Source organism: Zonotrichia albicollis, chromosome 1 (genome assembly GCF_047830755.1).
Source record: "Zonotrichia albicollis isolate bZonAlb1 chromosome 1, bZonAlb1.hap1, whole genome shotgun sequence".
Classification (NCBI taxonomy): domain Eukaryota; kingdom Metazoa; phylum Chordata; class Aves; order Passeriformes; family Passerellidae; genus Zonotrichia; species Zonotrichia albicollis.
In genome coordinates this window covers 23428742-23451817 of record NC_133819.1, presented here as the reverse complement: position 1 = coordinate 23451817, position 23076 = coordinate 23428742, and the positions used below count along the sequence as shown (strand labels likewise).

Below are 23076 nucleotides of genomic sequence, written 5' to 3'. Positions count from 1 at the left end.
AAGGTTTTACTACTTTGCTAAACTGCAAGTTTTTAATAACTTATGTTTTCAACTAATTTTTGAACTAGAAAACTTCACTGCTTTGCCATGTCGTCCTTCACATCTCACAAGTCTTTTGAAAATTTACACCCAGAAGATGGCTTTATATATTAATTCATTCCTAAAAACTCATTCTAATATGAGATTTAGATACTCTGAAAGCATTAATTGTTTTCCATACAGTTACAGTACAGTTCATTGGACTGTATGAACACGTTCTCCTACCATCCTTCAGAAAAAAAAGTGTCAACATTTATCTTCAGACACTTTTCTGGGGTGTTCTGGTATCCACGTAAGGCTATGGGTAACTTCAGCTGTGGCATCCATTTAAGAACAGTAATCTCAAGGAAATGCAGGACCCTAAACAAGATGTAAATGTAGATGAGATTCTATTAACTGACACAGCTGCTGTTTTAAAGGTGTAAGTCTACACTATGATTTTAGTATCAGTTTCCCATGAATGAAAGCACAGGATGCAATACGTTTTGCTGACACAAACAAAAGACAGACTTTAGGAAGTGCATAGAAAATTTGATCTCTGGTGTTTTAAGTCAAGCTATCAAATGATCATATCTTAATAACACTTAACAGCTGAACAGTAAGTGGTAGAGGCTGTGACAGGCAGAATAATACATAAAATTTTTGAGCTCCGAAAGGAGATACAACTCTGTCCATCACGGTCTTGATGTGTAACAACATGATACCCCTTCATCTTAATGAGAAGCTGTCAAAATAAAAAGTTTCAGATATTGCGTTAAAACTTAAGAATAACTAATAAAACGAAGCCACTGGTGCATGTATTAGACTAAATTAGGTAAGGTACACGTGATACATGACACCAACCAAATGGAAGTTAGATTGCTGAGTGTTTCTACTGCCTTAAGGCATACACAGCAATCAAGACAAAGCTTGTGCTCAATAAATCTGATCAGATGAAGACACAGGTAAAACAAAAGCAAAAAACTAAAAAACAATCAAAAATGCCTGGAACTTGCAAAAGGCATCACATCTTAAAGCCTTTGGAACAGACAAAACACACTTGATAGAAAAATCATTAGACAGAGGCCATAATTAGTACAATACTTTATAAAGTTGAACTCCTTAGCAAGTTTCTGCATTGACATTTTTTGCAAGATTGTACAATTACAAATATGTTTAAGATTTGAAGTACTTTTCTCCCACTCCATTCTTGAATAATTCAGCCTTGTGAAACAAGTTATCTTCTGAAATTAAAAGGCAGATACTGCCCTCCTGAGCAGAAGGCAAAAAGCACTTAAGCATTAAAACTATGCACTAGGTGCAATTTTATATCTGCTATTTCTCTCAATATTGTGTTTGATTCAACAAAATTGTAGGATTAGGCTTTACATTTACAGCAGTTGATTCCTACAGACCCAGAGAAGTCCAGTGAGTTACAAATAGGATCAACTTCTCTTATTCTTACCTGGAGAATCATACTTCATTAACTGTTCACAACTGAATACTTAAATAAACCATAGAGATGAATATTCCACAGACCAAAAGAAATTAAAAAAGAAGTAATGGATTTGCACTGATAGTGAGCTTCAGTCAGGGTTATGAAAAAAATAAACCCCAAACATATATTTTAAAGCATAGTAGCAACTTAGAGGCTAAATATAAGCTTTAAAACATTAATCTATTCAGAATTTCAATTTCTGGAAAGCAGCAGAGTCATCAGACATATACCAGTATGTATCACCAAAATAAATTTATCAACAATGTGAGCATTGCTTAGGTAGTAGCTTCAATTTATTTCTTCTTAAAGCAACTGGTTTAACACCTGTTCTTTAATAAGTCTATAGTTGTATCAGCTGTGTGACTAAATATAGTTAAATCAACAGCTGGAGATGCCTTTAATTAATCCCTTGGAGTTCTCACAGGGTAACTATTTAAAGAAAACAACTACAATACTGTAACATGGCTAAACATATAAGCACATTAATCCCACTATATTTATGTCTTTAAAAATACTCAATTCAGAAGAAATGTCTTACAGAATAGGTACAGCATAAAAAGCAAAGAAACTATGTAATTAAATACTAGAAGCAGTCAGCAAATTTCTGCCTTGTTCTGTAACTTTTTTCCTATGCTGCTCTTCTTTCCCAAAAAGTAAACTTAGGAAAACATTCCTGAGACTGCAAAGCAGTGAAGAAGTGAGTCTACCTCTTCCTTGAGCCCAAAGCAAGGCTAAATTTCAATCTAAATTTTGGTAATAATGGATGGAAAGAGGCAAGTCTGATTCTGGTAAAACAGAAATTTTCATATCTTCTATGTGCTAATTTTTCTTCTCAATTATAATTTTCTTTGTATTAAACACACATAACTGCAATTTATCACATCCTAGAATACAGACTTTTGTCCTCATCTTAACAAGAATCTGAGAGGGGAAAGAAGTTATATACCACACTGAACTTCATAGACAAGCAGAACAAGCCTGGTATTTCAAACAGAAGTTCACAGGGTTTCTCTAAAAGCATTTTAAACTCTAGGTAAGAGTAGTCCTAAATACTTTATGGTCTTTTGACTTTAATACCACTGAAACTACTTACTTTGTGGCAGAACATTCTTTATTATCAGCATGATAAAGGTGTCAAATCAGAGTATTTTTTTCCCAAGAAAACTTTAAACAACTTCTGCTACCACAAAATAACACTGACTGCTTAATGAGAACAAGTGTTCTTCTTATTAGTACTAAAAATCCCACACTCTAACTTCCCAATTAATATCAAAACCCATATAGAGTAATTAACACAAGATATTGAGACAATGCAATTTAAAGTACCATATAAATGTTATATTTAATTCAGAAACACACAAAAATCATAACCTATGGCCATCTGTGCATGCCAGTTAGAAGGCAACTCTAAAAATACAAAAGTATGCAGAAGCATCAGTCACCAGTAACTCCACACAGTGCTTGTCAATCAAATTACTGGCAACCTGCAAGTTTGTATGTAACACAGACACTTCATTCTACTTATTAATTCTTACATGTTTAAAAGTTAAGATTGACATTTTTAATTTTTATGAAGATTGAACTATTAACACTAAAACTATGAAATGAGAAAATAAAAAGCTTTGACAAGTAATGATTCTAGAGTTTCTAATAATGTTATCCTAAATACAAATTACTTACACTCTATTTGATTTTGAGCATTACCAGACTCATTTATGTTTTTGCTTACATGCATTTATGTAAGAAATACCTATAAGCAAAATCGATATGTTTTTAACGGAAGAAAAATCCCCAGAAGAAATTCACTTACACTTGTTTTATACCATTCTGTACATTACTTCAAGTGGGTTTCTAGTAAAACACTTGAAATCCATTTTCCTCACACAACTAGTTATATGGACATTATGGTCCAAGTTAAAGAGGTGCCCTTCCCCAGCCTAAATTGATGAAGATAACACCTAAAAATACAGACTTATTTTAGGGAGCATGGAAAGAGTGAAACAGTATCATAAATTACCATAATTGTTAGTCATCTTACCACATTACATCACAAAAATGCAGTTTCTATATAATCCTTTTGTTGCACAGATTAACCCAGCTCCTTAGGATACAGTACACTACTGAACTACTGAGTATAGACCTATTTATTTGCATATTTTAAAATTACCTTTATATTGTGTCTAATCTGGCACTGTGAAATCAAATATTTGAATGTGATTTTCCCAACACAAAGGATTATTTTATTGCAGTTGGTTGGGAAGAAAAAATTTGTATCCATCTATTTCCTTCATTCTCCCACCACCCCAATATATGGTGCCATGAAATAATTACATGGGGAGGAGCAGGAGAGAGGTAAAAGAGAACCCCTTAACTTCTCAATCAGTATTTGATCACATCAGCCCATTATCATCCAGATAACAGCTAAGATGCTATTAAATAACATAATTCTGTTCCTCAAGTTATTCTTACCTTGTTTCAGGTGAAACCCAAGAATATTACCTACCCAAGCTGACCACATTAGAAAAGCACAACTTGGCTTAAAGAAGTCATGAGAAAAAAAAAATATTCCAAACTTTGGATTGTAGGCAGAAATCAATTTTGGGGGTCCTCCTCCTGTTTCAGGATATGAAAACAACATTGCTGACCACTACTGAGAAATGCAGGATCCCTTCCTGACTTCAAAGTGGATCACACTTGTATCACCTCTTTCTCTTAGTCACTGGAACATTCTGTAGGCTACTTTTACAGCCCTGTAATGAAATGGAATCAAAAATTCCTCCTTTCTGCCAATGGGAAAGTGTGTGAACTTTCCTCTACCATCTTTCATGCTGCTAAGACTTCATGACTTTTCTGCCAGCCTGTTCTTTCAGACTGCCAAAGTGTCTCTGATAAGAAGCCCTATAACCTCAGTTCATTAACCTCCCTAAGGCAGTATCATCCATGAGCACACAGCACACTCCCTCCACTGCAGGTCATTTACAAAATATCCAACTTTACACCTGAAGAGCACTACCTACCACCAGCTGGACTTTGCTTCAGCAATCTGAGCACAGCAGTCCAGCTAATTTTCTGCCCACCTTGCAGACCATGAATCCAAGCCACCTATCTCCAGTTTGTACAAACAGCCTCTAAGAGATCACATTAAATGCCTTCCTAAAGTCAAGGTAAGCAACACCCACCATTCTCTCCCCATCTACTGAGACATTCAGTTTATTACAGAGGACAATTAGCTTGCCCTTGATAAATTCCAATCATGCTCTTGGCCCTTCTGTGCCTGAACATGGCTTCCAGGAAGATCTGCTCCATCATCTTCCAGACACCAAAGCCAGGCTGACCTGCCTACAGATCCTGATATTCCTTCTCACCTTCCTTGAATATGGAGCTGATGTTTGCTTTTTTCCTCCTGCTTCATTGGAAATCTCTGAAGGCAACGACCTTTCAAAGGTGAGCAAAGAAACAGCCTTGTAACAATAGCACCCAGCTTATGCAGGATGCTGGGACGCACTGTACTCAGTCCCATAAATGCTTTTACATCAAAATTGCTTAAGTGGTCCCCAGTTTGTACAGAGGATAATACATCAGCCTTCCAATTCTGCCATTAAATTCAGGGACCTGGAAAGCCCAAGGACAGTCCTTACCACAAAGAAGCAAAAAAAACCTTGAGTGTTTCTTCCACATCCTTCTGCACCTGATTATTTTGAAGTCTAAGGCTCTTCACCACGTTTGCCACCCACTTCAGTTTAGTACTGTGTACATACAAACACACATTCTTTCCACAGATAGTAATGTAAATACTGAGTGACACAGACTTTGTGGAAGACTGAATGACCACCTACTTTGAGAGTAAGCCATTAAAACAAATAATGCTAAGTCAAATTTTCTTTTGTAACATAAAATGATGATTGTACCTTAACCAAGTCTTTAGTTTGCTTATAAGATGATGTCACACAGTGTCAAAAATCTTTAACACTTTCAGCAAGTTCTGTCAGATCAGCCCTAGTTACCTAAAAAGGGTCTCCTGTTAACAGTTGTGCAGATCCCCAAGGACCTGAATGTTGACAATTCATTCAGAGAAGTCTGTTTCATTTAAAGAACAGTCTTTGCCAGTCTTTTGAGACTCCCTAATGAGTATACAGAGTCTTACTGATAACTGCAGGATAACTGCAGCTGTGGTTACAGTGTATTATCAAGCATCAATGTGGCTTCCAGGGGGCCAAGGCTGGGGATAATCAACTGCTTCTCAAAAATAATGAATACTGGTTAGAATCCCACAATGAAAATCCTGATACATCTACAGAAAATTGTAGTCAGGCAACTACTACATCCTGTGGGATACTAATCAATACTCCATTCCTGCTCCCATAGCTCCTCCTTCTGCAACACACTGCAATTATGCAACTGCAAATTCTAATCAGTTAACTTTAAATAACTACCACTTCTAGAGCACAGGGCTTTAAATATGCAACAATACTGCAACATGTAAAGAACTGCATGGAGGGAATATGTATCTGAAAAGGCTTTGCTCAGACTTCTCTGGGTAGCTAATGCAAGAAAACTTGAATGACAAAAGCATTTGTCATTAGTGCTGATGCTTCAAGAAAGGGGCTGCAGCCCACTGCATGTTTTTTCTGATCAGCAGAAGTACACTGCACTGTCCAACAATGCACATTTTTCCTTCTTTCTGCATGGTAACATTTAGCCATTATACTAAATGAGGAAGCAGAGTTTATTAGATATTGGCTGAGAAGGGCCGACGAAAGCATTTTCAGATGTTAGAAAAAGCATAAACTATTGATTTACCTCAAGACTTTTATGCACTGTTTACATTATCCTGATTCATGTAAATTTAACTTTTTCATCCTAAGAGGAAACAATTTAGTTGCATTTATGTAGAATAAATCTACATTTTTCCCTTCCACAGTGTCCTCTTTTGTAAAAATGTAGCTGCGACAGAGCTATTTAAAGATCAAAAACTGAGAGAAATAAAACCCAACAGGTAGAGAAAATATGTAAAGGCACAGCAAGATCTCAAGAGTTGTGTTTGCATCTAATTTCTCATTAACCAAGATGTCTGAAAGAAAGAGGCACCTTTAGAATGAACAGACTATGTCTAAATAAGGCTTTATTAATAACCAACACAAGATTATAAATTTTTTCAACTTGACAAGCGCCAACTGGCACAGAATCTGAGAGGTTACATCTTTGTCAACAACACAATCAGCTTTTCAGATACAGATCAATTGTTTAAATTCAGTTCATGCTAAGCAGGAACTGATAGCCATTCCTTGTTAATAGAAACAAGTGATGTGATGACTTCCATCCAGTTGTCAGTGCAATCTTTTCAGGAACATTGTGTTCAGCTGTCAAAAGCAAAAATTCTGGAGAATTTCAATACATTTTTAAGTGATTATTCATACGCATTTTTGGCCACCTCTATGCTTCAACTCTGTGTAGAAACCAAACAAAACCTAAATTTTCATTTTAAGAAATGTTTATGGTTTCTATTCTTTTATTTTTTTTTAGTAAATTGCAAATATTTTAGAACAAGTCAAACTCAGCTGTGCTTCACTTTTTTCCCACCTAGTTTATATCACTTTTACATTAATTCCCACCATTTGGCATGTCTGGCACTGAATGGACAGAGTGAGAATAAAGCCCACAAACTGCAGCTTGTGAGAGAGAGACAGCTCTGCAAGGAGCTGGGCAGACATAAGGGAAGAACCAACTGCATGAATTTCATGCTCAGTGTGCAAGGCTTGACAGGCTTGTACTATTTTGACAGGCTTTTATCCCTTTTTACACGCTGCTGAATTATGAGAAAAGCAAGCTCACTAAGACATTGATATTGCTCACAAAACTGCACTTGACTGTGGAGCCTTTGTTTTTTGTTGGTTGTTTTTTTTTAAGAAAGCTAATTGAATTCCTAGAATATATTCCAAATAGTGAAGAAAATCTATCATACATCCATCTTCAAGGAGTCTTTGATGTATCAGACATCCTTTATTTCTTTTAATACAGGAAATTAGGCTAGCTAACACAGCATACAACTGAACAGACCCAGACAGGGTGTTCTTATTGTTATTGAGCATTACCTGTTATAGTAAGACATTTCTCCTATATACCTTTCAATTGAAAATATACATTCTCAATGCAAATATACAGGTTTTATGTTAAACCAGTTACCTCCCTTAGAGAATCTAAATGGATTTAGAAATACTTAAATATTTTTCCCTTGTTTTGTGGTTGGGTACCGGAGGTTTCTTCACAGAGAAGAGTTTAATGACAAGTAAAAAGGTCAGCAAACAAAGCCAGGATTAAGGGATAACCTCTTCTATCAAATCACAGCCTACCCCTGAACTCAGATTTGAATAAAACGTTACGTAACTTACTCTGCTTATTCTCTGGAACACCTGTCTTATCAATATTTGCACAGAAATATGTTCAGTGCCAGAACAATCCCACCAACTCCATCTCTTTAACTCCACCAATCTTCTTGGGTCTTGCTTGTAGTTTTAGAGATATCCTGTACTTTTGCTGCAGCAGAACAGTTTTCATCAAATCTAGGTTTTCCTCTAAAAATATCACAAAAATGGTATATATTCTCTTTCCCATTATTAGGTCACATTGTCAAGAATTTTAAAATTTCTTCATGTTTTGAGATTTAGAAGCATAGTTCAATAGACCACCTCTTTGTTTTGCCATGATGTTACAATTCAGTGTTGTTACAACTGGGATTTGATCACTCCCTCACTACCCTCAACATAATGCTTGGTATCTAGAGTCTCACATTCCTTTGCCCAGCTGACAACTGTTGAATTTGTTCCATCTGGAAGCTTGCTGGGGCTCCTTTTCAGAAGAGGAGAGAAGCAGGAGAACTCATCCATACTTCCAAGAAACTAAGAATTCTAAGAAATTTGAACATTTTTATTAATTGTTCAATCTTTCCTCCGCTGGTTGTAGGAAAGGTAGTTATAAAATGTTGGCTTCTCAAGAAATCACGGGAAAATAAAGATTCCCAAAGATTTCCTTCAATAAACAGGAACATCAGAACCATCAATACAGAACCATCACACAATAGGGTGTGCCAACTCTTTGCAGTCAACAGACAAGCATCTCATCAACATAAATTTCAAGAACGATTTATTTTCAGTGTAGCAGTTAAGACCACAATTATCAACTGTGTTTTGTTGAACTGCGGTACATTTATCATTTCAACTTCAAAGTGACACACTAGCACGTATCTGCAACAAAATTATTTTGAAACAAATACACAGAAATACCTTGAAATCTCTCTCTGTGGGGCAGATATTTAGCACAGAGTTTTCAAACCCTAAATTAGGATTTCCAACAATTGTGCTACTAGTATATAAGCTTATGTTGCAATATACGGTAGTTCAACAAAGATGGACCTGCTTCAGCAACGTTATTTTCATCAGATTTTTTACTATTCCAAACTCTAAGATGCTAGAGTAACCATGTATGACTCTACAGTTAATACCTTAGTACATCAGTATTTAAAAGCACCCAGTTGTCTGGATATTCACTGTCAGGAAAAAATACAGGATTTTCTGGCAACACCTACATATGCCAGAAAGTCCAATTTCCTTGGAGTATCAGATACAGTTAAATTTAGAATGTCTTTCAGAATGAATTTGTGGTGGTGATCAAGCTTATTTCCAAGTAAGTACCAACAAACAAACTTTTCTAGATTCTAGTTATAATAGGGAAACAAATGTTGCAGTCATCTCTGTTTTGCTATTGCAACACACATACTAAGAAAATAGTAGTTAGAAAGAAGACCACAGAAATGAGGGAAAGACTTGCACTAAAACAAAGAAAGTCTTGAAAGTAGGTAAAAAGCAACTTTGTGCTTTCTTTTCTGTAATTCCTTCTTACACAAGGAACAAAAAAACAAGAGAACTGCAGTTTTACAATGCCATTTCTTGCTCTCACTGTGCTACTAACTGTGTTGACTTATTTCTCTATTTTTGTGAAATTCACTAGCACTTTGGATGAAAGAACAATTCTCTCTACACTGGCAAAAGAACAAAGATTATTTTGAAGTGGTATTTCTCTGCCTTCACAGAAGAAAAAAAAAAAAATTACAGCTTGTTTTACCTTGCACCACCATTGGAAACTAGAGAGCTACTTTAAAAACTTGAATAAAAGGGTACATTGATAATAACATCTAAAACCAATAATAAAGCCCTGTATCAAAAGCAAGAACAGATTTCTGGAATGAGGGAAATAGACATGTAAACAACAATATGAAAAAAACCCACACTCAGAAACAGGAATACTTCTAGTAGTTTCAATCTGAAAGAGAGTTGAAATCCCAGATTTCAGTTGAAGTATCTTTTTTTTAACAAATACCCAATAGAGTCGATAAAAAATTTGAACATGTGAGAAAAGAATTACAATTTGTCTTTATTTTTTCAAACCAAAAAAAAGAACACTGAGTAAATTGTAATGAGCTGATAGTCTTGTTATCCTCAAAAGAGAAATTAAACTAGTCATACCAATTTTTCTGCTATTAGGCATATACCGTGTCTTGAAAATGCTACCACAGATTTCCATTTGATCTCTCACCCAAGCTTATGTACCACACCAGTAGCAATCAATTATCTAGACTGAATATATTTATATCTCAAATGTATATAAAATCTTTTTCTCTACAATACAACATAGATATCCACTGTTTTGAACAAAAATAAATGCATGCACAACAAGCTAAACACCTCACACTTTGCTCTTTTCTCACCTCTACTCAATTTCTGTCCTATCTTCTTTCACTCAAAAAAGTTTTAAAACCACATGTGCTCTCTCCAGGGCAATGTTCAGTCTTTACATTTGTGATTTTCTCTGTGTTACAGAGAAAATCACAGATATAATTTCATGTTTACAATCAAAATATACACATGCAATTCCACATACCTTCTATTATTTGCATTTAAAATTGACAGAGATGCAAATTGGAGTGAGCAATTTGAAGCCTGTAAATTAAAAGAAGTCAAACCCCACAGCTTCAGAAGGACCTAGGGAAAAAAAGCTTTGCAGCACAACAAAAGAATGCCTAGGAACTAGATACAGATTTGATACAGATTTCTGAGGACTCCATGTGCAAGAAAAAGAACTCCTTAAAATAAACTGTTCATTATAGTATTTTTCAGTTTCACTGTACTCTCAAGCCAAAGCCTTCCCACACCTTTCCAGGAAACTCTTGAAAGATCTACTTGCTTCCTGTCTTGTCCATTAATACACACCAGCATCTTCAGATACAGGCAAAGCACCACTGCCATGCTGCGAACTTTTAACTCAAAAAGCTTCTTCTGTCCATAATTTATGAAGAATGACCACAATGACTAGGGTTTTATGATGAAGTCAGCACTTCATGATATGGCAAATACAACTTCTTTTAAGAGAAAAGCAGAGTAGGAAAATGCAGACTGAAAAGTAAATTCTTCCTTCCACAATTCTGTTTATTTTTGCTCAAGTTATTTGAGGCAGACAGGATAAACAGAATGAACAGTCTACACTTTAAAGTGAAAGATGATGTGTTAATAGCCCAGCTATTTAATGGCATGTAAGTTTTAAATCTATTTAATTTGACTGACCCTTAAATTAGCTCCGTTGGTTAGAGCATGGTGCTGACAGCACCAAGGTTGTGCATTCAATTCCCACAGGTAAATCACTTAAGAGTTGAACTTGATGATCCTTGTAGGTCCCTTTCAACCCAGAATATTCTATATTCTGTGATCTGTGACTTCAGTGATGAAAAACTCTCTAATAACTACTGAGATACTGCTTTTTTAACTCTTCAGGTAAATTACAGGAAGTTCATGTGTTTTACACTGTGTTTTAGACTCAATCTCTACTTTGAGTTCTTCTGGGGGATTTAAATTAGAGCTTTAATCACTGAGTCACATAACTATGCCATGTTTGCTTGAGTGTTTTATTAAAAAAACCTCAACATATCAACACCTTTTCTTGAGACTTCTGAAACTACTCAGTCCAAAGAGGTTAGAGATGAGTGAGGATTTTTCTCCCCTCAAAAAAGAAACACATAGGAATGCAAACAGCAAACATTCCCAGACTCTTGGACAATGCTATTTTAATAATACATATCATTTTCATCTTCAGTCATCTGAAATATTTACATGCATGACCAGATGACAAAATATGCAATTATTGCTTTTGACTATTCAATTTGTGAAGATAACTTGCCAAATTAGTTATACAACCTGTAATACTTGTCCACTGAGAGCCATTAGAGCTTCCCCAGCCGACATCATTGTTCCATCTGCTCAGTGATTTTCTGGTACAGATGAAAAGCAGTGACAGCCTCTGTTCTCAAGTGTTTAAACCAACTCACTAATTTCTTCAGATTATCCAACAATTACACAGTTTCTTAGAACACTGCACAATGTATTTCAAACATTCATAAAAGCTTTGAAAAACAAAACACTAAAATATGTATTTCTAACATTAGACCTGAAATCCTAGACCAACCCAAGAGAACTTACAAAGTGTATTAGTGTCATTCCCTTGTTCACCCCTCCCATAGGAAAAACAAGCATACAGCCAAGGAGTGCCCTTTGCTCACTAGAAATTTAAACACTTTTTAAATACTTTGCTAACTAAATTTCAGTACTGTAAAATGGATCATTCCATAAAGCTTGCTATTGATAGCTTCATATAAATTTTGCCAGTTATAGTAGCTGTGCCTTTCACGTGTCCATGTGCACAGAAATCAAAATATTTTTATAAATTTCAAAAGCTTTTCACCAAAGTACCCTCAGCCACTTTCTGAAAAGGGAGTCCAATCACCACGGTTTTATTCTGAAGCTAGCAAATTACTCTCTGTAGTTCTGAAAGTTGATCAAGACAGTCCCACACCCTAATAAGAAAAGCCAGTTACTAAGCTGCTAAATACATACATGAAATTAAAATACCCAACCCAACTACCATAAATAGTACCCTCTTTAATGTGAGATGAGCTTTCCAAGCAAACTGATGCACACAGGAATCCACATGTAGTATGCCATGTCAAGATCTTCAACCACCATGCTCCATAGTCCTTTTCTAAGACCAGATACACATTCACTATCTCAGGCCACCAACAATATTCCAAATCTCCTCAGCAAGGCACAAACACATCTGATGCATTTCTAATGTCACTGTGTTTTAGGGCACTGCTCAACCTTACAGCATGCATCTATATTTCTGCTGCTGGCACATATCACCCTTCCACTTTCCAACACAGTTTCCCTTAACTGGCCTTTCTAACACACACTGTGCTTGCTTCCATAAGGACATCATGAGATAAGATAAAGAAACAGCCTGTTTGGGGGAGAAGGGAGTTCTATAGAGGAACTGAGAGATCATTTTCAATGTCTCCCTTCAATGGAAGGGAGACAGACATTTATAGAGTCTGGGTTAATATTCAGCAGATTTACTCACAGCAAAAGAAAATGAATGACTACAGGTCTGGGAAAAGGAGCATGTAATTTACTGGATTTAACTGCATGCCTCCCTTGCTTTTGCAGACTTGTAACAGACAGAACAACAACAACATATTGTGCAAACTGCTTCATAATGCAGACTTGGGTGTAGTCACTGAAAATCAGCAGGTACACGTGAATATTGGTGAGCCTCCATCAAGACTTTTTATTCCAATTTTCAAATTATGTACTGGCAAAGGCTGTGTGTTCACACTGAGACCTATTCTGCAGGCTTGAGTACACTTGGCACCATTCAAGCAAGGTAAGATTCACAATTTCCAGTAACAATAAAAGAGGACTCAGAAGAAAATTAATTTGCAGAAAATCCACTTTTAATACACTTCTCTGTAAAAGATCTATGTGGGGGGACAGTGTCATAGAAGTCATCAAGAAGAAGTTCCATTGTAGATAAATTCACACAAAACCAAATACCACATTTACCACTTGATATTAAAATACAACTAAATGGTTGCTTTACAAGAGAGTTCATATGGTTTAACATGCATGCAGACACTGAGATTTAGCAGTGCCAACTTTACAAGGAAAAAACCAAACCAAACCAGAATCCAGGTCTCAATTGTGAATAATAACTCCACTGTTGGCAATGTACCAGCCACCTTCATGGCATCCACCTGGCTCTTTTACCAGATTGCCAATTACCTGCATTCACCCTGCAGTTTATGGAACATCTTATTTAAAGTTTGTCATTTTGGGTGGATGGTTTAAGGTGTCTGCAGTATAGCAATACCTGCACTTTTTGGCATAATAACAACATATTCATGTGTATAAAAACACATTTTCTCAGTTACTTTATTTAAATAACTCTCAAGTGATAAAGCTCAAAGGTTTTCTGGATGGTTTGGTTTCTGGATGTTTTTTTTGGTTGCTGTGGTTTGCAGAAGATATCCACTGGAGCCAAGCAATTTTAGGAGATGCACTTATTACACTACTGTGAATCTGCCTGAAAATGAGAAAAGCAACTACAGGAGCAACTCCTGCTTTCATTCTCTACTAACAAAATTCCTTCTTTTCTGCTTTTATCACTGACATTTGTCACTGAAAGATTATGACCTAATCTCTGCTATACAGCACATTTTTACATTCACATGGAAAAAGGGAGTAAACGCAACACAGAACACAAACAAAAAATCTGAAAAAACTCACATTGCTTTTACAGACCCGTTTCACATAAACCATGTATAATTTGAAAGAGTGATAATGACTTAAATCACAGGGGACATTTAAAAGCATAGAATACTAAAGTCTTCAGGCAAAAACTTACAAGAACAATAGTGAAAGTTATGACAGTACTCTTAAAATACAGAATAAATTAGTAAACTGTACATGTCTTATCTCAAAGTTTGAAGGAAGTCACTGAATTCCTGCTAGAGTGCTGTCTTTTGGTTCAATTTTCAGTAGTTGTCATTAATTTTCTGTGTTAAACCCAGGCCAACATGAGCAGAAAAATCTAAATTCTTCATTGTGCTTTATAATACTGGCAAATCTACTTCAACCATCTTCTTTATGAACTACTTTCTAATTTTCTGCAAAAGAATTAGCCAGTCTGTGACAGAATGTACTGCCACCAGGATCGAATTTGTCCCAGTGCCTTTTATGAGTACCACATAATGTTGTGCAAACACCACTCTTGCACTAAGCATTTAAGGAACAGGTTTTTCTATATAAGCATACAACTCCATCTAGGAGATTTTGCCAACAGACATTTTGAACCCAAACAGAAACACACTAAGTTTTTTTACTAGTACAGCAAAATACCTATTCAATACTTTGCAAATAAATATCTTTTCTATAGTCCGCATAAATAAGACGTGAAAATGATGTTTCATAGTTTCATCTTTAGCTTGTCTTCGTTTTGCCTCTGCTATTAGCTCCTGCCAAGTTACATGCATATCTTTAGCATGAATGACTGACCAACTTCTGAACTCTTATCATGTAGCTATGATTAGAGGAAGGAAATAGACACCTAAAGGCAAAACACTAATTTTATCTAGAATGCCATTAATTAGCTTATCTCGTTGACCACACCAAAGGTTTCTTTGAAGTTAAAAAGAGGTCCTCCTGAAGTGTAGTCTGGTCTGCTGCCCAGAAGGCGAAATGCTGTGCAGCCGGTGTGTACCGAGCCATGCTTAGAGTAAAATGCTAATCTCGCCGACTAACCCTTGGGTTGGCCCGCAGAGCAGCGTCGGAGCAGCCCGGGAGCCCCGAGGCGGTGAGGGCTGCGCGCAGCTCCGCGGGCACGGGGGCTGCGGGCGCTCCCGGCGGGGTCCCGCGGCTGAGTCACGGCGCTCCCAGCCCCCGGCACGGGCACGGCGCCGCACCGCTGGAGGCACCGCTAATCCCTGCCTCCTAAGGCTCTCCCACGGCATTAGCTCCACGCTGAGAACAGCTGTCGGTTTCATAAACTTCCTTAAAGGTTCACAGGGTTTCCCAGGCTTATGAGGTAAACGGGATTCGCGCCTCGCCTGCGAAGGGTAATGAGGTTAAGGCTCCTTCTCCTCTTCCTCCTTGGCTCTTCCTCCGTCCGGCGCCGCAGCGGGCGCTGTCCGGGCTGTCACCGTCCGGCCCCGTGACTGGCACCTGTGGCATGCCAGGTGTCGGGGGCCGGTGTCCCCGGGCACGGACCCACCGCCCAGCCGGGAGCGCAGCCCGGCCCCGCGGCGGGCGGGGGAGCGCGGGGCGGGCGGCACCAAGCACCTCCTCCGCCCGCGGCTTTGTTCGCGGCGGGGCCTCGCGCCAAGCCCCTGCCGCAGCCCCGCTCCGCCGCCGCACGGCGCGGCTCGGCCCGGCCCCGCTGACAGCCTCCCCCGCCCTGACCCCGCTGTCTCCCCGCCACGCCACCGCCTCCTCCTCCTACCTTGGCTTTCCCAGCCTCCAGCTTCTTCAGCCGCTCCTCGTCCTCCATGGCGCCTGTGCGGGAGAGCAGGGTGTTACCGGCAGCAGGAGGGGGGGCTCGCACCGCGGCCTCCCCTCAGCCCGAGCGCACACGCTCGCTATCCGGTCCGGTCCCGTCCCGCCTCACAGCGACGACGGCTGCCGTGGCGCGGCCACCGGCGCCGCCATCTTCAGCTCCACGTAAACACGCGGCCGGGGAAAGTGACGTGTGGCCGCCCGCTCCTCCTCCTGCCACCGCTGGCCCCTCCTTCCCGAGTCCGGGCCGCTCCCGGCGCCTCTGCCCGCCGGCGACCCCCGCCCGCCCGGCTGCCGCCGAGTCCCGCCGGAGCCGCCCCCGGAGGAGCGCGTTTGACCCCTGCCCGCAGGGCGGCGGCGGCGCCCGGGGCAGCGGGCGCGGACAGCACCGGTGGGCACACCCCCCGGCACACCCCCCTCCACACCCCCCCGCCCTGCGGACAGAGGCGGGGGCTCCCGCTGCCCACAAAAGAACAGCACTGCTGAGGCGCCCGGCGCTCGCTGGACTGCGACACGGGGCTCTGAACGGGCAGCACCCGAGTTGTGCTGCCCCGCCAATCCCGTGTTAGGGATTGAAGGCTAATTCTGACAGTTCTGCTTCTCCAAGTGCTGTCCCGCTCCGGCGCGCGGCTCACACAATTGCAGGGATCCTACAGTTCGATCTAAGGCTTGGCAATACAACGAGCTTCCCGAGCGTGTGCCGCAGACTGTGTAAGGATGACAACAAAGGATGGGTAGCCTCCCCTGTTGAAATTACTTACCACGCACTCGTCGTGCCAGACGGGCTGGAAGAAGTGTGTTAAAAGCACAATAGGGAATATGGCACGTGGCAATTAAATGCTCATACAATTTCTATACCTCAGCAAATACAGAGCAATATTCTGAGATAATTTAATAGTCTACTTAATGTGAGCCTTGAAAGGCTAATAGCACTTTGTATCACGTGCTCCTATTGTGCTTTTTCTTTCAGTTCCCCCTGAGGTGGGTTCCGATTGTGATGGTGCGATGGATGGCACAGGCTTACACACAAAGGAAGGAAAAAGGCTTCCCCGGAACGTGTACCAGCTGCAGTGGGAACGGATTCCTTATTCTGCATTTGGAATCATGCTGCTTTACCAAATGCAAAACTCAAAGTCTTTCGGAATTAACTTAGATCTCAGCTTTGCTGATCTTTTGAGTGTGGTTCCTTTAGTATCCATTCTTTCCTTGCCTGAATTTTCCAGGAAAGACAGGATACGCCCAAAAAACCAAACAAATAGAAATACAAAAGAAAACAGTATTTGCACAGTATTACTGACCAGGAACAAGTTGTTTGTTGTTTTTTTTTTTTTTTTTTAAGTCAATTAGGTGTCCTAGCAACAAAACACCCATATTACTACCAAAGTAAACTAAACCTACAATCTAATATTTCAAAGGATTTTCCTTTCCTCCTCCATTACATTTCATGGAAAAGTCTGAAATAATTCGATAATTGGTACAGGTCATGTGCATTCCTGTGTTTACAAAACAGTGTTCTCAACCTTCAGTCAAAAAGGAATGTATACCATGGAATGTAAAAAGAAAACACCATCCAACATAGGGAATGAAAAATGTCTGCATTATCTGTTGTTTCATATTTGAAGCAAGACATTTGTTTCAGTTACAGTTCTCAGACTTTGCCATTTCACTACAGGAAAATCATGTTATAGAGGAAAGCAGCAAATGAAAATGAGAAGAATTAATTAAAGAGGAAAGATTTTTATAGGAACATAAATTTGAGTTCATTTCTTAAAAACATGTTCCTAAGTCAATAAATTGAAGTACCTCCTCAAAGCCTATACAAATAGAAGTTTTTTCCCCAGCAACTACAAAGACCCAGAGACCCCTGAGGGAAAAATAAATCACCATTTTTGTGTCAGTGACATTCCTCTTGACTGTTAGAGGCCCCTGTAGTAGAACTAGCAATCAGATGTCAGTAAAATTTCACACACACATGACACTTAGATAATAATTTTTCAGTAAATATCCCATTTAGAACACAATTACAAACTTTCCAAATCCTATAATTAAATGGGTTCTTGAATTAATGTTAAGAATTGATGGGCCTAATTTTCCTTTTACTTATAGACTTATATCCATGTAATTCTATTGGATTTTAGCTTAACACCTAATTCATGACTATGATAGTCATGATAACCATACTGATAAACTATAATAGAATACTGTGGAAACGACTACTAGATAGAATATCTCAAGGAATTATATTTCCATATCCTCTCAACATTGGAAGAACAGGACTTTCTCTCCTAGGGAAAAAAAAAACCAACAAATCCATACAGTAGGATTTCCTACTTCAGCTATTTTAATTCCTATTTTATCATTCATGCAGGGCAAGCTATCTCGAATTCACAACTTGGCTAGCCAATTAAACTTTCAGTTACAGAAGGGCATTCATCTTGTTTGCTTAATTCTCAGAACTGACTAATAATGTTCACTTGCCCAAGAATGTAAGAAAGTGCTGAATAACTCTAACACTGATGAAATTCACTTAAGTTAAACATGTAAACTGCTTTTGACAGCGTATGTGAAGTAAAACAGGTTAACAAGGTAAGAAATACAGATCAGATATTCTCCAAAACAAGAGCTGGTGTTTTGGCCTAGTATTATTTTTATTTAGAAGTAAATTTATTATTGAAAAATATTCATATATAAAATGGCACTGAACCAGCTTTGAATATCAGACCTAATTTTTAGTTGTGTCTGTCTGTGGACAGGGACAAAGGCTTCTTCATCTACAGCATTTTCTCTAACAATGAAGCTCCACATTCTTCCTACCTCTTCTGTTTCCTTTATTCATTGTTCAGAGAATGTATGCCTGGTGACTTTCTTTGTGGTGCTTTAGTGGACTATGAAGCCAAAAGATGAAGCCTAAAGACCATCTGTGATAATCACAAAGTTCTGATTAGGAGATTCAAATTCTGTCACAGTCCACTGAAGCCAGAATCAGAGGGCTGTCAGATCACAACATGCTGCCGGTAATTCACAAATAATAGAAAAAAAAATTTAAAAAATCACAGGCACATACAACCTCTTCCAATATGTAAGGAGCACAGATATTATGTATTCTCAGGTGTTATAACTTCAGCAATACCTCTTAATAACAATACTATCTAACTCTAATTTATTTTCTTCAACAAAAATACATATCAGAATGAAAGACTTCTATATGGATCACATAAGATTCTCTGATCCATCTTGTAAGAAAAAAAATACCTGACAGCAGTCAGATGTTTTCCTAGCAGCAATACAATGATGATGCCACTTTCTAGATTTTAACTTAAATACTTAAATTAAAACATTGTTTTAGGTTTGGATTTTTTGTGGGTTTTTTAATTTATTTTTTATTGTTGTGGGTTTTTTTTTTTTGCTGTTGTTTTTGTTTGTTTGTTTGGGGGTTTTTTTTGTTGGTTTTTTTTCAGTTTTGAATGTCTGTATTTGGTCAATATAATTCATAAAGGAGTAATTCTCTTGTTAATGGATATGACCTTCTTATATGTATGCATAGCAGAGTGATAGAGAGAAGACTCTAGGTCAGGCACAAAAAACATGACACTGATTATGTATATTATTATAATTAGATTTGTTGCTAATACAGCATTTAAATGTTATCAATGCAGTATATAATATAAGCAGGTATAAAAAGTTATAATATAAGCAGGTTTGGCTATATGAACCGGTTTATATAAACAGTTTACAGTCTTTGGCCTTGCAGAATTCAGAATTACAAAGCACCTATGTAGCTACTTCAGGATTTTATCTTTGTGTTTTACCAGATCTTAGCACCTTTAGTCACCCACCCAAAAGTGAGTGTTCCCTGTCTCAGGGCTGGACATACCCTGCAGGTGTCCCTGTGGGGCTGGGGATTCACCAGATCCTGCCTGCAACCTCAGGATACCAGTTTACTCCGCTGGCCCAGTCTGCAGGAGCATTTTATAGATTTTGCCGGCTGATGCACACCAAAGTCAATAGTAATCACCACAACTCCCCCATCGCTGGAATGGATTGATTATGTGAGTATCCAAATCATCCCTCCTGCAATTCCCACCTGGTGTTCTCACCTTAAGACAGATCATATTGCCCATCAGAGACAACGGCAAGGGAGAGGGAGGGGCATGCCTTTCATCACCATCGCAGCATGTCCGACAGTCCTGCTGTGGCTCTTGACCTGCTGTTCAAAACCCACCTGGTGGGATAGCACTTTCTTTTATAGTGAATATTAAAGGGATGAAGTGTGAAAATAAGAGACACCTCTGAGAGATGATCATGGTGAAGGTTTTATTTGACCAGGACACGCACCTGCTTCCACTGAACCTAGTGGGAGTTCTATGGCAGATGGTACTGCCAGTACAGAAATGCCTCAGTGCCTACCTGTCATAGTGCATGGCAACCAAACAGATTTACCTCCACCTCAGTGTGAGCTTGCATGGAGAATGTGAAGTTGACTTAATGACTATCTTACCTGTGCCTTTGTCACAGTCTGTCCCCTACCATCTGCCCTTCAGCTGCACTGAGTCTCAGTACTGGAGTCTCCCAAGCTGCTTGCTTGGATTGCTTGAACCAGGCAGGTGATTCAGGTGAAATATGTAAAGTTCCCAATTTCACAGACCCATTGCAGGTACTGCTGATTAGTGATTACCTATTTATTTTAATTAGCTGTTAGCAAGTGGAAGTCAACTTAAATTTCAGGTAGAACTTGATTTATTGTATTCAGCTAGTCTGACTGCATGTTATAGAAACTTTTGCCACAGGGACATTTTGGTGTGTTATTTATGTTAGGACTAGCTTGTGATTCAGGAAGAGATGAAAGTTCTCTCCTTCAAAGCAGAGCAGAACAGATACCATTACAGAACAAACAGTGAGGCTTGGTGACTAAAAAGTAGGTGAGCTGGAGATGTAAGCAAGACAGGCTTTTAAAAGCATGGGTGTTTTTGTTGGTTTTTTTTTCCTGTTTCTTTGCATCTATTTTCTTTTGGAAATCACTGGTGAGGCATAGCATTATGAAAAATCATTAAATGAGACAACTGATGAATATTTTAGAATCAAGTTCGTATATAATAGCTAAAATTTATATTCTCTTATATGTACTTCTAAATAAAAGTACCAAATCCTATGAAAAAACAGGCTCTGAGGATGAAAATAAAATGTTCCCACACAAGAAAAAACAATTAGAAAAAGTTGTAATTTTAACTCCTGTCTGCAGCTGTGAAGTTAGACAAATCTATATTAACTCTTGCAACCAGTGTCCTGTGGGGGCCTGAATACATGTTGTATTGTAAGACCTTTGTGTGTCTAGGTTACTCCAAACGAGCTGCAGCTGCAGGGTCCTTAGTTGGGCAACAGCTGTGGCTCGTGAGGGTAACTGAGATAAATAGGGGTGGGTCGAGAGCCCAAGAGGAACCCCTGAGAAGAGTGCTGCAGAGAAAGGAGAAGAGCCAGAGAGCTGGGACTGCAGCAAAGATTACAACAATTGGTGCCCCGTGTGAGGACGAATATGCAGCCAAACATCGAGAGACAGAAGGTATGGAATCCCCCAGACAGCCGAGAGCTGTGACAGCCGAGAGCTGGGACTATGGAATAGCAGCCAGTGAGCTGGGACTTTGGAATATCAGCCTGAGAGCTGGGACTTTGGAGTAGCAGCCAGAGAGCTGGGACTATAAAAGATAGGACAGCCGAGAGCTGTGGCAGCCTGAGAGCTGGGACTGTAGAACATAATATGGCCTTTGAATTAAGGAGCTGTAGCAGCAGAAAGCTGCAAGAATATGGCCTTTAAGGAAAAGAGCCTTGGAACATCTAAGGACAGCCGAGAGCTGTGGCAGCCTGAGAGCTGGGACTGTACAGGGATATGTATATATTCTATGGTTACATCTAAGACAGCCGAGAGCTGTGGCAGCCTGAGAGCTGGAACTGTATGTATATTGTTATTGTGTAATTGTTAAAAGAAAAGGGGGGAAATGTGGGGGCCTGAATACATGTTGTATTGTAAGATCTGTGTGTGTCTAGGTTACTCCAAACGAGCTGCAGCTGCAGGGTCCTTAGTTGGGCAACAGCTGTGGCTCGTGAGGGTAACTGAGATAAATAGGGGTGGGTCAAGAGCCCAAGAGGAGCCCCTGAGAAGATGCTGCAGAGAAAGGAGAAGAGCCTGAGAGCTGGGACTGCAGCAAAGATTACAACAATTGGTGGCCCCGTGGGAAGACGAACATGCAGCCAAACATCAAGAGAGAGAAGGTATGGAATCCCCCAGACAGCTGAGAGCTGTGACAGCCAGAGAGCTGGGACTTTGGAATAGCAGCCAGAGAGCTGGGACTTTGGAGTAGCAGCCAGAGAGCTGGGAGGACTATAGAAGATAAGACAGCTGAGAGCTGTGGCAGCCTGAGAGCTGGGACTGTACAGGGATATGTATATATTCTATGGTTACATCTAAGACAGCTGAGAGCTGTGGCAGCCTGAGAGCTGGAACTGTATGTGTATTGTAATTGTAGTTGTTAAAAGAAAAGGGGGGAAATGTGGGGGCCTGAATATATGTTGTATTGTAAGACCTTTGTGTGTCTAGGTTACTCCAAACGAGCTGCAGCTGCAGGGTCCTTAGTTGGGCAACAGCTGTGGCTCGTGAGGGTAACTGAGATAAATAGGGGTGGGTCGAGAGCCCAGGAGGAACCCCTGAGAAGAGTGCTGCAGAGAAAGGAGAAGAGCCAGAGAGCTGGGACTGCAGCAAAGATTACAACAGTGTCCCACCAAATGTCTGTACAGCAAGCTTTTTTTTCAAAGTCAAAGTAAATTTTGTTATAAGAAGTAAGAGAAGAAATCAGACACTAAAGCTTTCCATGTATATGATCCAGGCATTCACTTAATACTTGAATAATTGTGGGCTTGCTAATATGCTTCAATCAGACACAATCAAGTTGAGCACGCCAAAGTGTTTTTCTTGTTTACAAAACCAAACATTTTTCATCTTGCTGAAAATACAGTAAAACAACTCAGACAAAAGTGTTGAAACACAGACCTCTTGCACAATTATGGTAACACAGACCTTCTGGAGATGTGTGTCTTTCTTTTCTGAATGCTGGAATTGTACAGCTTCTAGTTTGACTAATT

At 39.3% G+C, this 23076-nt stretch overlaps 1 protein-coding gene across 4 annotated transcripts in view; it reads right to left on the bottom strand.

The window, feature by feature from the left end:
• The window catches only part of AKAP9 (A-kinase anchoring protein 9), a 106748-nt gene extending 90430 nt beyond the window's left edge, over positions 1–16318 (bottom strand). For all 4 annotated transcript variants that reach the window (XM_014269660.3, XM_014269668.3, XM_014269669.3 and 1 more), the window contains exon 1: positions 15893–16318. In XM_014269660.3, coding sequence (XP_014125135.2) covers positions 15893–15940 — 48 coding nt within the window. In that variant the 5' untranslated portion in view covers positions 15941–16318. The remainder of the gene's footprint in view (positions 1–15892) is intronic.
• Positions 16319–23076: the final 6758 nt, after the last annotated feature.